Genomic DNA, 16654 nt, shown 5'->3' with positions numbered 1-16654 from the left:
GATTCAGGAAAGAAAAATATTTTTAGAAATTGTATTGAAATTTGAACGTAGCGGTATTTCAACCCGCGCCTCTTGAAAACCGTCTAAGCGCTTTGACCGCTAAGCCATACGTTCTTATCAAGCTACGTCGAAATTTTTATACGTTAGTTGCAACGAATTTATGTTAGCATCAAAATATTAAGATATATAATATTGTTACCATACATGTGTAAAAGTGGGTAGATATAAGTGAGAAAGACAATAAAAGCAGTGGAATTGTGTCAAACGGGAACTGTTGCTTGTAGGCGGAAGCCCTGATTGGAAGGTGATAGTGTGTAGTGTTGTTATTGAGTGATACATGTCACTTATTGTAATTACGTGGAGCCGCTGTCCGAGTACGTTGAAAACATATAGACGGTATGTATTTTATCGTGTTATTTTAAAAATGCTAACCGCTTCCGATTTTTAACAATATAATCATTTTAACTTAGAGGTACTCTTAACGGCATATCACAAAATAATAATATTTTTTTCGTGGTAAAATGTTTGTTATCCTACTAAATAAAAATAGTTATAAGTCTATTTTTTTTGCGATAAACACTTTAAAAGAAAAAATATTAACATACTTATTTCTATTTATTCGAGGCCGTCGTGGCGCCGCGGCACAAGAGTGTGACTGTAACGTGACGGTTGCGGGTTCAATCCCCACTCGAGGAAGTGAAAAAAATATTTACTCCACTCATCTATTTATTTCCATTTCTTTGCTCTGGTGTTGAGGCAAAGCACCGCGTTAAGTTCTGTCACTCAACATGCAATGCCTCCAGAATTCCGCAGAAAGTGGGGAACAGAGTAGTCTTAACACTAGTGAAGTGAATCTGAATTACTTATTTCTACTACCATGGCATCAGCTATTCAAGAAGAACACTAAAATTTTCAAATTCATATGTTTATTTATTTACATTAATTATTTTTATGTAGAAAAATGTAATTAATTTTTACAATTTTATCTCATTTACAACAAAATTTTGAATTTAATTATACATAAATGATTATGCTGGTAAATAAAATTTATTATATACTTCATCATATAAATAAAAAGAGGTCATATAGCTAAATATTTGTGAAAGTGCCAAAATAATTTTATGCTTGCTACAACTTATTAATCTTAGAATCCTTACAGGATAATTTTTACAAATATCTATTACACAATGATTATTGTTAAGAATTTTTATATGGGGAGTACAAATGGTTCAACTTTGACAATGACAGCTAAATTTTATAAAAATAATTATAAATACACCACTGTCACAACTTACATACTTCATACAAAACTAAATGAAAAAAAATATACAGTTCACAATATACCATTCACTTCACTCACTATAAATTTAAGTCATTGAAGCTCATTTTGGCTTCATAAGCTTATACTAGTTAGGTTTCTTAAATGTGTTGTTTTGGCCCGTCTGATTAGATAAGAACGCTAGGTGACCCTTAGGACATTTATTAGCATAATGACCTTTTGTCCCACATTTGAAGCAAGTAACCTCTTCTAAGGGTTTGTGTATCAGTCTTTGGAGGCGTTGAGCTTCATCATTGTCAGTGGTCTTTACATAACCTAGAGCTCTGTATCTTGCTTCTTCTTGTTTTTGAGCTACTTCTCGTTGCTGGAAAATTAATTTATAATTTAGTATGTATATCAAAGTTGATAATGTGATCACCATTTTCGATTAATAATTTTAGATTGCCCAAAATAAACAGCACTTTGCCAGTCCAAATACTACAATGAAGAATCTGTATATACAGAAACATGCATCATAGAATGGCAAAAATTAACACTGCACTTTATCTACCAGAGCTGAGGAATAAAATAATTTGAATATAATCTCTACCCCAGTGGGAAGTTTTCCTTCAGCCTCATGCTGTATCCCTCATAACTAAAGTAACTGTAAAAAATAAAAATATTAATAAATAATACACCAGTCATGTTTAAAGTCACATGCTGCCACAACAGGCTCAATGGTTTTATTATTCAAATAAATTTTATATGTATATTTGAAACTTACATCAGGTGGAATCTTATTACATGTAGATGCTTTATGTCCAACTTCAGAACAGTAATGACAAACTGGAAGCCTCTTAGCATCTTTAGTTTGTTCTGGAGGTGCAGGCAATTCAAATCTTGGATGCATAAATTTACAAGTAGACCCATCTGGACAAAATCCTGCTAAATAGTTCATACATAACACTCTCCTTACGTGTCTATGTCTGCAGTGTGGTCCGTGTCGACAGAAACCTCTATCATACCTGTAAATAAAATTGTAAGTGTGTATTACAGGCTAACTTTATCTTGTAAAACTATCAGGGATATCAGACAGTATATGCAGATATAGCCAAGTGTAGTACTAACCACACTTTGCTATATTATTATCAATTGCCATTGACTGAACCAAAAATCTTACAATAAATAAAGTAATGCAATAAGTATAATAAATTAAACTAACCATGGGCAATCCTTTATTTTACTCTCAGGATCTATATGAAGAAAAGGGCATTCTTTATTGTGACATGCATTAAATCTAGCATAGAAGTAGCATTCTGGCATTTTAGACATGTCATATTCATGGAGAAATTCACATTGGTCACCCTTTTTACATAAACCACGGAGCCAATGTTTGCATACAACAGTCCTGTCACCTCTTACATGTCTGTATGGGCATTGAGGGCCATTAGTACAGCCTCCTGGCTGGCTAAAGAACTCACACACTGCTGCTGTGGATTCTGAAATATATAATTTCAATATTCTTCTTATTAACTGATATGATTCAAATCGTTTAGGTTGTGAAGGAAGCCTACCTAGTACTCACTTATGACTTATCTATATTTAAATTAGTTCAATTACGACTAGTTCTATTATTATTAATATACACAAAATTCATTTTAGTAGCTTGTAGCTTTATTGTTATTATATATAACTAAATAAACTACTTACTGTCCATTCCGGGAAAGGGTAGCGGTAAAGCTCCATATTGCTGTTCTAATGCATAATCTATATCGAATTTAATATGATCTACGTTAGCAACTATAACTTCCATTTTGAGCAAGAGATTCAAAAATTATTTTAAATTTAAGTAACCGAAATATAATTGGAAAATAATGGCCTGCAATCTACCAAGAAACACCAACGCAAGCTGTCAAAATTTGAAAGTCAAATTGTGACTTTACTGTAACTGTCAAATATAATGAAATTTTAGCATAGATTACTAATTCAACTAAAATAAATCATAAAAATAATTGGATTTAATTTCAAATGATATATAAAGCCAAAATAAGCTCAGAAAGTGCTCCAATATCTGCCAGAGTGTAGTAGTACCGTACTTAAAAATATAAATTGATATTCGTATGTTACCGTACATACCGTAATATATAAAACATTTTATCTCAATAACTAACTAACATTTTTGAAATATGTTCAAATATCATAACTGGATAAAGTTTAGATATTATATTTTTTTTACAAAATATAATGTATTATAAAATATAAAAATCATTGAAAAGATCGAAGAACCAATAAAGTTAGGTGGAAATCTGGCATCAGTTCAGTCCATGAGTGATGTCAGAATGATGGAAAACTGACTATGTGCAACTGCGCAGACTAATGTGCTAATAATCCAGGATGATGTTTATTTACATATTTTTGTCAAATACGCATAAAAGATTATGTACAATAGGTGGTACTATCGCTGAAATAGCAATTTCTTCCAGACAACATTAAGGCGTTGGAAATCGCCAAATAAATAATGGATAAGGTGTGAATAATGCTAAATATTAAATAATAAAGAACTACAGAAATAATAAATAACTGAGCTAATAACTGAGCGTGTAGCCTCCGCCTTAGATGTCAACTGTCATTTGTCAGTGTTAACGAAATGAGACCAATATTTTATAAAAACACAAAAATTAAATATAATTAAATTAAATATTAGGGATTTCAGAAAAGTGCTGAGAGCTTTTACTTAAAATGTCTTTTTCTGACTTAAAACATGCTTTAAGAAAGCATGAATTTCCAGCCTGTGCAAAGGAAGCTCTTTTAAAAATAGGTACCAGTTTCCATTTACATTACTAACCCTGAAAACGTTACAAAATCAACTATTTACATTTTTCTTATTGACTTTACAGAACAATTGCTTGTGGGAAGATCAGCTCCTACTAACAAACAACTGGATAATGCAATGGAGCTTATATCAGAATTTGTTTTTTGTGAGACCGACCGCCGCGGAAACCGACGTGGATTGAATCCCCTGCAGGAATTACAGCTTATAGATATTATTTGTAATTATATATCAGATTGTCCAAATGAGACTACAAAAAATACAATATTTTTGTCTTTATTTGGGGGAATGGAAAGTCAGAGAAAGCTGAAAATTTTAAGCATTCTTGCTAGCATGGCTGTTTCGGCTTCAAGTACTCCCGTAAGTATTAAGTTCTTAATTATTTTAAATAAATTTTGATAACTTATATATATCACTTTGGAGGTCATGGTGCAGTAGGAAAGTTTCTGACTGTAAACCTGAACTGTATAATTGTGGGTTCTATTCCCACATGCTGGATTGAATTAATTGGACTTCCCTTCTCTAGTAGTCAAAGTGTTGGAGTAACTTCCAACATTCAACATGCTATTTGCCAAACAGCCCACCTAGTACCCACATGTTATTTCTTTATGTTTGTATTAGTGATATTATTATTATACATTACATTAAACTATAAGTATACAAATATTCTGATTAAAAGCAAACAATAGTATGTTTTGAAATAAACTTATTTATAAGAGAATTAATATAACTTTATAAGAATTTTAATAGACTACAATTTTAATTATTTATTGTGTTTTCAAGGTTCTGTTAGCAGTAGGTGTGTGGCTTCAACAGATGGGATGCTCCTCTCAACAATCATTGCATTTAGTTGAAAATGTAATCAGAGACCATTTCTATTTGAATACTTCCAACCAGAGTGCTTTAAAGACCCTAGCAACAACTGCTCCACAGTTTGTATCAAATTTTATAACTGCTGTAACTGAATTGTACATGCATGATGGACAAAAAGCTAAGAAAATGCCCCCCAAAAATTTATTGGACGTCATTACTTCTTGGGTAAAGTATATAATTTTCTTATTTGTGAAAAAAACAAAATATACTTTCAGTACTTGCAGTAATTTGTCTTAGTTAAATAGTAGTACAGATATTTTTTTTTATAAATATAATTATAGCAGTCATACTGCATCATCATGATAAAGTGGGATAGCTGACTGTAAATGTAATAATTATGGATTCATTCCTACATGAGGGAATAAGTCTAAAAAAATTCTGTTATTAATAATAATTTTTATTACTAAATAATCACTACCATACTATTAATTTAAAAAAAAAAAACCTTTCCCTAGGTATATTCCAATCCAACACTATGTATGTCAGCGCAATTAAACCCAGCTGCACTTCCTAGTGGATCTATTCCAATGGCTGCAGTAACTCCTTTAGCTGGATTAATACATTGGTGTGCTTTAGCACCACTGTTTATTGATGAAGGTAATTATAAATATTTCATTTGTTTATTAGTGAAGTAAATATTTAAGTTCAAAATTATGAAAGATGCCAGTTGTGGCACAGGAGCACAAAGTGTGACTGTATAATTAAACTCTGTAAATCCTGCACGGGTAGGCAGAGGGAACATAGGAAAGTAATGCTCATACACTCTGTTTCTCATTTTCCCCCCAAATTCTGGTGTATTGTGTGTTGGATAGGGAACTCAACACTACAGTAGAAATTATGTATGAACCCTAGAATTTGCCTTGTTTTTTGCTTATAATATTGTTTAAAATATATAAATGCTTTCTATTTTAATTTTCCATTTCAGACACTGAAATAGATGAAATACCAATAAAAAAAATTAAAATAGAAGATGAGAAGCCCACCATAGTGAAATCAGTATCTAGTAAGCCTATGACAGAATCTGAACTATACATTAAGTTACATCTAGGAGTGTTACATAGCTTGAGAGCTGGGAGACGAACCCATGGACCTCCCACCGCAGTAAATGCTCAACATTTAGCTGCATTGACCCCTTTGGTACAAGCATATGGACATAAGTTGGTCAAGAGGGGTATTAGATTACAAAGTGATACAAAATTACAGGTAATTATAGCTATTTTACTAGTCATAACACACTCCATTCAACATTAAAGCACTTCCATGTCCCATTTTCTTTAGAATTTTTGAGGCATAGCATTTTAACTGGCAGAATTCCATACTGTGCTTTGCATCATTATCAGAGCAATGCTGTCATCACTTATTTTCATGTTGTCTTCAACTGATAAACTTGCTATTATTAAATCATGTAAGGTCAATTCAATAAAACAGTTATTTTATAAAGTTCATTGTGTCACATTTAAGTTGAACAAAATATTTTATATTTAAATACCTTTTTTATTTATGAACCAATTGAAATTGAATTGAAATGAAACAAACATTAATTGGTAAGGGAATTTTGCTAAAATACAATATTGAAAATTATATTTAAATTAGTTAAGCCATTTCTTAGATTTAGCATGCACAAAAAAAAAGAAACCAACAAAAATGTTAAAAGTCATTGTTGTGGGTTTTTTTACATTGTTAAATGCCCTCAATAACAATTTTAGTCACAACTTTATTATAAGTGTAAATTAAGATAAAATAAATATACTATGTTTTGTTACAGGACTGCCTTGACAGAATAGGTCAAGCAATACAAGTGTCACTAGCAAATGGTTGTGTCTACGGTAATATCAGCAATCTCCTAGCAGCATTAGACACTTTACCTGAGAATAGGCTTTTAAGGATTATCATTAAAAGTCATCAACAAAGCATTTGACATATGCTTTAAAACTTTAATGTGAAAAAAGAGACAATATAATGGAAATTATGTTAATAAGTGTTAAATTTGTGTATTATTTATATAATCAAGAACAGAATGAAATATCAAAAGGTAAATGAAGTCTATTAAAATATTGTGTTTTACAACATTAAATACTGGTTATGGTTATTGTGTCACAGTGGAAAACCATCACACAAGATATTTGTAGATTCAAATCCTGCTCTAATTAGATGGTTTTCCTTGACACTAGATACTCTCTATGCCTTCTTGCTATGCAAGACAAAATATGAAGCTAAAATTCCAGTCCCTATTAACATTGTCAGGGAAAATTGGCCACTTTAAAGGAGACCTCTCAAAGCTTACTTAATTTTTTTTTTATACAGTGTTTTGTCATCACCACTTTAAATGAAACAACAATTTTAACTACTTACATAATACAATAAAAAAATGAAAAAGTTTTTTTTCAAACAAAATAATAAAATTTTCATTGTAAAATCACAACAATTTTTTAAGAATGATGCACACAGATATAAACCTATCAAAGGGACACCGCTGTACACACCATTATATGCCCAGTATGTAAAATAGCAAACCAAGTAAAAATTGTAATTTTTAAAGTATTTATATAATAAATAATGGGAATGTAAAAAAAAACCTTAACAAATATGAATTTATTTATTAATTAAAATGGCTTAAATCTACGACTTTGTTTTATTTGTGCAATCTTTTTCCTGTCCTCTTCAAATTTTTGTCTTAAAGCCACAATGTGTTTCATTTTTGATTCCCTAATTTGAAAAGTGTAAAAATTTTTGAGTTCTTTTCGTTGCTTGTTTCTATCTTCTTTAGCCATGATTTTATTTTCAACTTTTTCTGTTCGAGCAAAACTTTGAACTTTGCCCCTTTTAGTAACGGTCACCCATCCTTCACTATCCTCCTGTTCCAGTGCCTTTTCTTTCTTTTCTTCAATTGCAGTGTTCTTGTCATATGCTTTCATGAAAGTCTCAATTCTTTCTTTTAATGCTTTTGTCGATTCTATGGAATTATTATATTCTTCTACCCATTTTTTTAAACCAATTTTTATTTCGTGTCCATGTGAATTCATAGGACTTAATTTTGTTAATTTAAGTGCTCTATCTAATTCTGAAACTTTTTTAAACACCAAATAGCAAACTTTGAATGATAGTTTTTGTGGTTTCTTTATGAATTTTTCTTCAATTACTTCTGAAGTAGGTTTTTCATAAAAAATAACAGAGGATATTGTACCAGCTTCACAAAATGCATTTCTAAGGCCCTTCTCATCGGCATATGGTGGGATGTTAACAATAAAAAGTGTTCTACCTGAAGGTTTATCACTTGTGTGGTCCCTTACAGAATGTTCTTTAAAATAAATAATATGGGAAGAAGTAGAATTTTCATCTACTTTTAACTCCAATGCTGTAAAGAAATAAAATGAAAATATGTTAAAGTGAGAATTTTATATTAGAGACTATATTTAATTTCATTATTACAGTCCCAAGCAATTAAGTATACTTATTTTTGAATTTTGGTTTAAAATAAATGAGAGTACCTTATCATTAAGTACCCTCTACTACTACAATTAATCTAATTTTATTTAAAATATTTTTAATAGCTTAATTGATTAGAGTGATGAATTATATCAAAAAAATTTATAAATTGTTAGAATCACCTTTAAAATCATGATTTCTTTTAGTGCTCTTCATTGTTACTTATCACATTAAAAACAAATGAGTGTTAATTAATACTTGTTTAAACTTTTATTAATATTTAAATTCCACGTTTAAGAGGATAACCTATATGAAATAACAAATTTGACATTTGTATTTGTTTTCCCCCCAATGAAGGGCGAAGCCGCGAAGGCTATAGAATATAGCCTATTTATAACTATAAATCTACAGAGTCATAATGTTTTTGCTACAGACTAATAAAAATACAATATTCGACGAATAAGCTGCTCAAGAATTAATAAGTACTTTAATAAAAAAGATAAACAAATATATTTTTTACTTGATGTTTTCCCATCAGTTACAAAATAAGCGAATTATAAAGAAGTTATATAACATTTAAATGTTTTTTCATGTAATATTAATTTCATGCATTTTAATAACAGATACGAAATTAAGCTTCAGTTTTTAAGTGATAAAATAATTATTTTGTATTATAAAGTAATACAAAATATATTTTTATGTTTTGAGCCATTAAATTATTTAAATAAACTTTTTATATATACACTGTACTAGCTTTTAACCTATGGTAATAAACGCATCGTTCAGAAACTAACAGAATGACAGGTGATATGTTAAACGTCTGTGTGTGTGACATCTCTGTTGGCGAAGGAATTTCGACAAAAAGCGTTTGTGTCTGAAGTTTTAACTGAATTTCGCTCTTAATATTACGGCAATGTGTTGTGACATCTATACCTCAAAAACAAGTTCTAGTGATGCTATCCACCACTTCAAATAGTAAAGTAAAAGGTTCGAAATTAACGGATAATATTGACGCTTCTGATCGGGACGAAATTGGACATGAAAACACTGCGGATGATAAGGTCAGAGGTTATGTTGGAGCATACGATGGACCTTCCTCATTCGGAGGTCCTAGGGAGTCGCGTTTCCGTTCGCGAGGACGGGTCACCGAGTTCCGACACTCCAGAGGCGGGAGCAGGGGCGGCGCCAGAGGCCGTGGCGGTTTCCCGCCAAGAGGTGACCGAGAAGAAAACTCCTACAGATATCACGAATCGTTAGGTACTACCAAGATTGACAATTGGTCGCAAGGAAACAATAACAAATTTTATGAGAGATCTGACTTGGTAGTAAACCTACCTGAGGACCCGCGTATTTCTAAGCTTTTACGTCGTTTATGTGCGGAAGTCGATGTCGAGAAATCTCTTACTATATGTAGCAAATTGCAAGATGCTGTAATGATGCCTGAGAATGCACGTTATATTAGAAGATCTTATGATATATTAGTGGAATCATTGCTAGACGTGCTTTATGATGCACCTAGCATTGAGACAAAGGAGGGTGCTGCTATGGTGTTGGGCAGAATTGGCTATGTTATGGGAACTGACTTTCGGAAACATCTTGATTGGATTATATCAACATATTCTGTGCACAACACATCTATTAAACATCTTTTGGTTCTTTCTTTCACAGAAACTTTTCAACTTGATTTTGAAACTCCCAACCTACCTGATTTTGCAGAAGACATATTAGAAAAGATACAAACTATTATTGAAGCTACAGATTCTGCTGAAGTGTTTATGGCTGCCATAAATGCCATGACATTAATGTCTAATTCATACCCAGAACATTTTGCTAATCATTTTGTGGATACAGTAGATATTTTAGTTGGATGGCATGTTGATAATGCCCAACCAAAGAAAATTAAAGATTTTGCTTTACAATCATTATTTAAATTGAGCCGACATTGGCAAGCAGATGTGGGATTTTCAATAAATCTATTAAATCAGTTTGTAGAGGATATGGTAGCTTATTGTAATGACTTGGATTCCAATAAAAGTGATAAAGATGGAGATGCTAATTCACATGAAGATTGCATGCAAAAGATTTCATCGTTTTTAAATGTTTTTAACACAGTTGTTAAAAGTTTGGGTAACTTATTAAGCCCTACAGTCTCAAAGTCAGTTACTTGGTCATTTCTGACTGATGCATTGAGTAAAATTCTAAATGTAATGATTGAGGCTCTCACAGAAAATGCTGAAGCAGACTTAATTTTAGCAGGTAACAAATGTATTACATTACTATTAAAGTATTTGCAAACTAAATCAACTTCCTGTCAACCTGCTTTGTTTTCACTTATAACTTTGGAAGTTAATAACTATTTGCAAATTGATAACAATACTTGTTTAAGCATTATAAGCCTGATTTCAGTTACTATCAAGGAAATAGCTTCAAATCTTCCGCTAGATTTTATTTCTCAGACTATAGGTCCTTTATCTCTACTTCGACCATTATGTTTCTCTGAAGACACTAGGATAGTGAATGGTATTATGTTAATATATAGTAACCTACTTAACTTGAAAAATATCCCACTTTTGCAAGAAGCATACAAATTTGTTTTAAGTGACATACAAAATTCATACTCTATTTTAATACCAGATGTGCAAATATTACAAGTTGAATACACAGAAGAGTATACAAAAGACAATGCAGAAAAAAACATTATATTTTACTTACAATGTCTTTCTGATTTGGCAAATGCAAGTAATTCTATAATTGGAATGTGGGCATTGCAACCAAGCATTTTGGAGTTACTTGCTATCAAAATGTGCCCACACGATGAAACATTAATGAAGAAACGACCAGCACTACAATACGCTATTCTGTTTTTGCTTTATTCTCATTGTAAAAAGAACAACCATTTCATTGCTTCTAGTGACTTAGTAACAAATTCCCAAGGAAGGGGTAATGACTTATTTGGATTATCTAATTTATCTATAGGAGATGTGTCCAGCTCAAGCCCAACTTCTGGACATCTTACTGTAATATTAAACACTTTAAGCATTGTCCTTGATGAACAAATGCCTAATGAAACTTTAATTCTTATTCTGACATGGATATCAGATATATTTTGCCAATTAGACAATTATTTACCTATTGTGAGTTTATCGAAAAGCTTTCTTTTATTGACAACTAATATGCTAACATTGGCCCATAGTTTTGACAGTGAAATTGTTTTAATAGTCATAAAAAATTTTCAATATTTACTGAAGAATAAAAGCATGGTGTGGAATATGCTTTTGCTCAAAACAATTGCAGTGGTGTGTATTTTACATATTGACAATGAAAATAAAGTTTTGGCAGCTATATGTAAGAAAGTTTTGTTTGAACTTCCATGGGACATTGTACAACAAGAATTTGATAAACAGATTGTAAAAACATTTACTAGTCGCAAAATGAACAATTTGGTCATAAACTGTGATACAAAATTAAATTCGTTCAAAGATTATCTCATGAGAGAATCGTTTACAACATTGCCCAATCATCATTTCTCAGCTATAATGAATTGTCTAACAAAAGTTAATTTAGAAAATAAGAGCTTTTTACGGGACATCTTCATATCATCTTGGCCTCTTCAGTGTCAAGATTTAGATGAAAACACCTTATTGTTCTTCCGAGAATGTGCAACAAATTTCTCTTCAATAAGCGCCAGTTGGGCCCTGTCTGAAGTGGCTCAGACATGTATTTTATTAAAACTTCGTACAGCGTTAGGTAAACCTCAGGAGACATTTACAAAGATTGAAGGCACTTTAAAAGGTGTAGCCAGAGAAATATCATCATCAGAAACGAAATATGTAGCTTTGGAGAGTGCAAGTGTTTTAGATATAGCAACAGCTGAGCAAGTTAGGGCACGATGGCTGGTAGAGTTTATGATGTTCTTAGAAAAGTACACTTACAATGCCGCGGAAGGTACGGCGACAGTGCTACCAGCAGTGGCTAAACCCGTCAAAACATTTTTCCACACTAATTGGACGACTTGCCGTGAGTGGAATAATAGAGTTCGTCCGGCAGCACTCGCAGTGAGTATTTACGGTGGACACTATGGGGCGGCGATATATCACGCTTCTTTGATATTGCAAAACGCTTCAATTAACTCGAACATAGATATAGAAGCAATAACAATAAGTGTTGCACGAGCCCTTATAAATATAAAGGAACCTGAAGTTGTTCATGGGTTATATGTGTGGATAAAGCAAAAGTTTGAAGTAAAATTTGCGTGGCTTAAAGGTGTCGCTGAACAAGCTAACTTTAGATTTGAATTAGCTTCTGATTTCTATAAAAAGACTTATCAACAGATCAATGAAAATATTGATCAGAATGAAAGTAAAGTAGGCTCTAAGGCAAGCAAGTTCATCGACGAGCAAGTGTTAGAGTGCTATAAAAATATACAAAGCTGGGCTGATATGGAAGAGTGGAAACAGAATACTGATGGAAGTAATCGTAATTCACTTTGGGAACCACTTACCGTCTTACAACATTTTGAAGATGCTAACGAAATACCGGAACTTAGTAATTGGAACATTTTAGAAATAGATTCATCTGAATCGCCTAAAAATGCTTATTCATGTCAAGGGCTGATAGACAAAATTGAAACTACGTTAATATATTCAGCAATTAATATTTATCATAATAAATATAGTGACAAATACGAATCACTATTGAAAGAATGTGAAAATTTATTAAATTCAAGTGCAGAAGAGTTTTCGCGGACGAATGCTGTCCATTTTCTTAAAGATATAGCTATAATGCAGCTGGCAAATAATGGCCTACTGAATGTAATGAAGAATGGGAAAACAATAACTAATCCGTTTAAGCCGTCGGCTATTAAGGAAAATATTTATGGTACAGAACTGAAAAATTTGACACGCGTTTTATGGTGGAATCAATATTTCACGAAGCTTAACATGACTGAAGAAAATGTGTTTTATAATGAATGTTTAAGACTCGATGTAATAAAAAGCGCTAGAAAGAATGTCAATTTGGTACTGGCAAAGAGAGAGCTTCTAAGGCATTTTAAAAACAATTCTGCTTTTCAATTGTGCTTGAACGTAAGCACTTTAGAAGATTTAAGCGATGTTTTATTTTTATCGAACAATACATATGACCTCGATATATGGACACTTAATAACGCTACTGCACTGACTGAATTGTGCAAAGTTGCCTATGCTAAAGATGAGTCGAAAGCTACTGCTATCAATTTATGTGCGAGTATATCTCTTGGATTTTCTCAAAGATTAGCTATGGGAGAGCAAAATTACGAACTAAGAGAAAAGGGAACCAGATTGTTATTGACACTTTCAAAATGGGTCCAAAATGAAAACGAAAATATCTTAGAAATTGATTCACCTCTGTCAAAATTAGTACAAGCCTTACCTGAAATTGGCTTAGTAGATAACAATATATCGGAGAACGTAATTCCTCTGACTGACTCTGCGGTTGGTAAATTATTGCAGTTTGGCGTAAACCAATGTCCAGGTCTGGCCAAAGCTTGGGCTAACTTTGCTGCTTGGTGTTTTAGATGGGGTCGCAAAATGGTTGAGTTTAGTTCTAAAACACGAGAACAACTTACTGATAATGACAAGCTTCAAATAGAAAGTGTGATGATAGGTTGTTCACCTCAAGATTTCGAAGCTGTCTGTGAGATATTGTCTAAAACAAAAGCGACGTGTGATGAAGAAGATATAGATTGGAATGAAATAAATACCTCAGAAATGATCGAAAATCAATTGCGTACCGTTCCATCTTTAAATAACGCTTTCCCTGAACATCTTGCCCTGCTCGTAGACATATGGCGGCAAGCTCAGAAAAGAGTATTTTCATACTTTGAGTTATCAGCGGATGCCTATTTTAAATTTTTACAATTAATATGTGCATCAGACTATATCAATCATAGTGGCGAAAATGCTGTTGTTAATGCGACACTTAGGCTTTTACGATTGATAGTGAAACACGCTATGGAATTACAAACTGTCCTTGAATCAGGATTAGCAAACACGCCTACACAACCGTGGAAAGTAATTATTCCTCAATTGTTTTCAAGGCTTAATCATCCAGAAACTTACGTGAGAAAATGTGTTTCTGATTTGCTGTGCAGATTAGCAGAAGATACGCCGCATCTAATTACATTTCCAGCAGTCGTTGGTGCTGTAGAAAATGAACAAAATAGCTTGACAAATTTACACGTCCCTAGGTCATTTTTGTCTAATGATGATATTGATAGTGAGGACGATTTGGATTTGGAAGACTCGGCTAGTGATAAAGTGGTTAATAACGAATTAAATTCTTGCTTCTTGGACATGGTTGAAACTCTTGCTAAGCAGGCTCCAAAAACTATATCACAAGTGAAATTATTAGTAAAAGAGTTGCAGAGAATAAACTTACTATGGGATGAACTGTGTCTAGGAACGTTAGTGCAACATCACACAGAATTTAGTAAACGTTTAATTCAACTAGAGACTGAAATCACAAAAGTAAAAAATAATGCCAATTTAAGTGCAGAAGAAAAAGAAAAACTGATTAAAGAAAAGCATCGTATAATTTTTGAACCGATAGTGTTTGTTCTCGAAGAACTTAATCGTATAACATCTGCTGAGCCAGAGACACCTCATGAGATCGGGTTTCAAAATAAATTTCAAGCCATTATCGTCGATGTTATTGATAAACTGAAAAATCCAACCAATCCTGAAAAACCTCAAGAATCCTGGGCACCACTCAAACAGTTACAAATAAAATTACAACAAAAGGTGAGCAAAAGATCATTTTATATATTAAAAATGTCTGATATCAGCCCTGTTTTGGCTGAAATGAAAGATACAGTGATTACAATGCCCGGTTTGCACACTAATACAAGAACTGTGAGAATTACGATAAAATCAATTGAAAATAATGTTGCCATACTTCCCACTAAGACGCGGCCAAAGAAATTAGTATTTTACGGCTCGGATGGTAAACCTTATACGTATCTTTTCAAAGGCTTAGAAGACTTGCATTTAGATGAAAGAATAATGCAATTACTGTCCATAACTAATACGATGCTGGCACGCGATTCTGAAAATAATGATAATCAAACGTACAGAGCTCGACACTACTCGGTTATTCCTCTTGGCCCTAGATCAGGCCTCATAAGTTGGGTAGACAACGTTACACCATTATTTGCGTTATACAAACGCTGGCAAAATCGCGAAGCGGCCATTCAATCTGCAAAGACGAACAAAACTGTCAACGTGCTTCGTCCTTCTGAGCTGTTTTACAGTAAACTAAATCCGCTGTTAAAAGAAGCGGGAATTCCCACTGAAAATAGGAAAGAGTGGCCTGTGTCCATCTTGAAACAGGTATTACAGCAGTTGTCAGATGAAACTCCTCGAGATTTACTATGGAGGGAGTTGTGGTGTAGCAGCGTGAGTCCAGAGCAGTGGTGGCAAATGACGCGTCGGTATAGTTACTCGGTTGCCGTAATGAGCACTATCGGTTACATAATTGGTTTGGGAGACCGACATTTGGACAATGTGTTAGTGGACTTGACGTCTGGTGAGGTGGTGCATATTGACTATAATGTGTGCTTCGAGAAGGGGAAGACCCTGCGTGTTCCCGAGAAGGTGCCTTTTAGGATGACGCCCAACTTGGTCACAGCCCTTGGCGTTACTGGAGTCGAGGTAAGTGTTGCTTATAACATTTGGGATTAAAAATTTATTAAGTTTTAGATTTAGTATATATATTGTATGTTTTATTTTAGTTATAGATATTATGAAAGATATAGAGCATGCTTAATATCGAAATAAGCTTTCGCTCATGAATACTTCTTAAAAGCAGTAGAAAATAAAATATACTTAAATTTCTTTCCATTTTTCATCCTTAAAAATACGACGTGGTTTTTATAATGATCGAACTGTTGCACATATTAACTTAACCCTTTATTCCACATATATATACAGGGTAGGCAGAGGAAATGTAGTATGAAGACCGTTGTCGTCCACCGACGTTGTACCTCTGTGCCTGTTTGGCCTCACTTTTTTGCATATATAAAATGTATTTTAATTACTTATTATTTTTATTAAGTGTGCAGTTTCTATTTGCTTATAAGTTTAATTTTTATGATCGTCATAATAATATTCTCGCAACGGTATATCTGTAAATGTTATCTGTTTGTTGTTTTAGCATATGGAATGATTTTATAACAGTTTATTTTAAACATCCGTCTCTTTTTAGTTTAGTTCATGACATCAGGTCGCTGA

At 32.8% G+C, this 16654-nt stretch overlaps 4 protein-coding genes across 5 annotated transcripts in view; 2 read left to right on the top strand and 2 right to left on the bottom strand.

The window, feature by feature from the left end:
• Nucleotides 1-241: 241 nt before the first annotated feature.
• On the top strand, nt 242-7583 carry LOC146537446 (integrator complex subunit 15). 2 transcript variants are annotated; one of them, XM_085188394.1, is made up of 6 exons: nt 242-396; nt 4156-4448; nt 4872-5126; nt 5417-5558; nt 5887-6164; nt 6727-7583. In XM_085188394.1, the coding sequence occupies exons 2-6, from the start codon at nt 4209-4211 to the stop codon at nt 6877-6879; spliced, it is 1068 nt and encodes a 355-aa protein (XP_085044520.1). In that variant the 5' UTR covers nt 242-396; nt 4156-4208; the 3' UTR covers nt 6880-7583. The 2 variants fall into 2 exon arrangements, with proteins under 2 accessions (XP_085044520.1, XP_085044519.1); XM_085188393.1 differs by lacking the exon at nt 242-396 and adding an exon at nt 3676-4076.
• Clp (Cleavage and polyadenylation specificity factor subunit 4) lies at nt 910-3192 on the bottom strand. The gene is made up of 4 exons (XM_085188396.1): nt 2969-3192; nt 2481-2757; nt 2043-2283; nt 910-1643 (listed from the first exon to the last, which is right to left on the bottom strand). Exons 1-4 carry the CDS (start codon nt 3069-3071, stop codon nt 1407-1409), a joined length of 858 nt encoding a protein of 285 aa, XP_085044522.1. The 5' UTR covers nt 3072-3192; the 3' UTR covers nt 910-1406.
• LOC146537445 (ribosomal RNA-processing protein 7 homolog A) lies at nt 7539-8763 on the bottom strand. Its single transcript, XM_085188398.1, has 2 exons — nt 8570-8763; nt 7539-8316 (listed from the first exon to the last, which is right to left on the bottom strand). The coding sequence occupies exons 1-2, from the start codon at nt 8601-8603 to the stop codon at nt 7565-7567; spliced, it is 786 nt and encodes a 261-aa protein (XP_085044524.1). The 5' UTR covers nt 8604-8763; the 3' UTR covers nt 7539-7564.
• A 447-nt stretch (nt 8764-9210) lies between these two features.
• nonC (serine/threonine-protein kinase Smg1) overlaps nt 9211-16654 on the top strand; it is a 110627-nt gene continuing 103183 nt past the window's right edge. The window contains exon 1 of the mRNA XM_085188736.1: nt 9211-16075. Coding sequence (XP_085044862.1) covers nt 9341-16075 — 6735 coding nt within the window. The 5' untranslated portion in view covers nt 9211-9340. The remainder of the gene's footprint in view (nt 16076-16654) is intronic.

The sequence above is a fragment of the Heliconius melpomene genome, chromosome 7 (genome assembly GCF_056956725.1).
Source record: "Heliconius melpomene rosina isolate 202511_hmr_F chromosome 7, ASM5695672v1, whole genome shotgun sequence".
Lineage (NCBI taxonomy): Eukaryota > Metazoa > Arthropoda > Insecta > Lepidoptera > Nymphalidae > Heliconius > Heliconius melpomene.
Note: the sequence above shows the minus strand (reverse complement) of the source record. Positions and strands in the feature narration are given on the sequence as shown.

Bases quoted from the DNA above. Each gene is read 5' to 3' on its own strand.
- Clp (XM_085188396.1), bottom strand. From the start codon at position 3,071: ATGGAAGTTATAGTTGCTAACGTAGATCATATTAAATTCGATATAGAT. The intron at 2,758-2,968 runs GTAAGTAGTTTA...TATATATTTCAG, and splicing joins ACCCTTTCCCGGAATGGACA to AATCCACAGCAGCAGTGTGT. The intron at 1,644-2,042 runs GTAAGTTTCAAA...TTAATTTTCCAG, and splicing joins GTAATAAGATTCCACCTGAT to CAACGAGAAGTAGCTCAAAA.
- LOC146537446 (XM_085188393.1), top strand. From the start codon at position 3,998: ATGTCTTTTTCTGACTTAAAACATGCTTTAAGAAAGCATGAATTTCCA. The intron at 4,077-4,155 runs GTACCAGTTTCC...TTGACTTTACAG, and splicing joins GGAAGCTCTTTTAAAAATAG to AACAATTGCTTGTGGGAAGA. The intron at 5,127-5,416 runs GTAAAGTATATA...ACCTTTCCCTAG, and splicing joins TGGACGTCATTACTTCTTGG to GTATATTCCAATCCAACACT.
- LOC146537445 (XM_085188398.1), bottom strand. From the start codon at position 8,603: ATGAAGAGCACTAAAAGAAATCATGATTTTAAAG. The intron at 8,317-8,569 runs GTGATTCTAACA...ATTTCTTTACAG, and splicing joins AAGAAATCATGATTTTAAAG to CATTGGAGTTAAAAGTAGAT.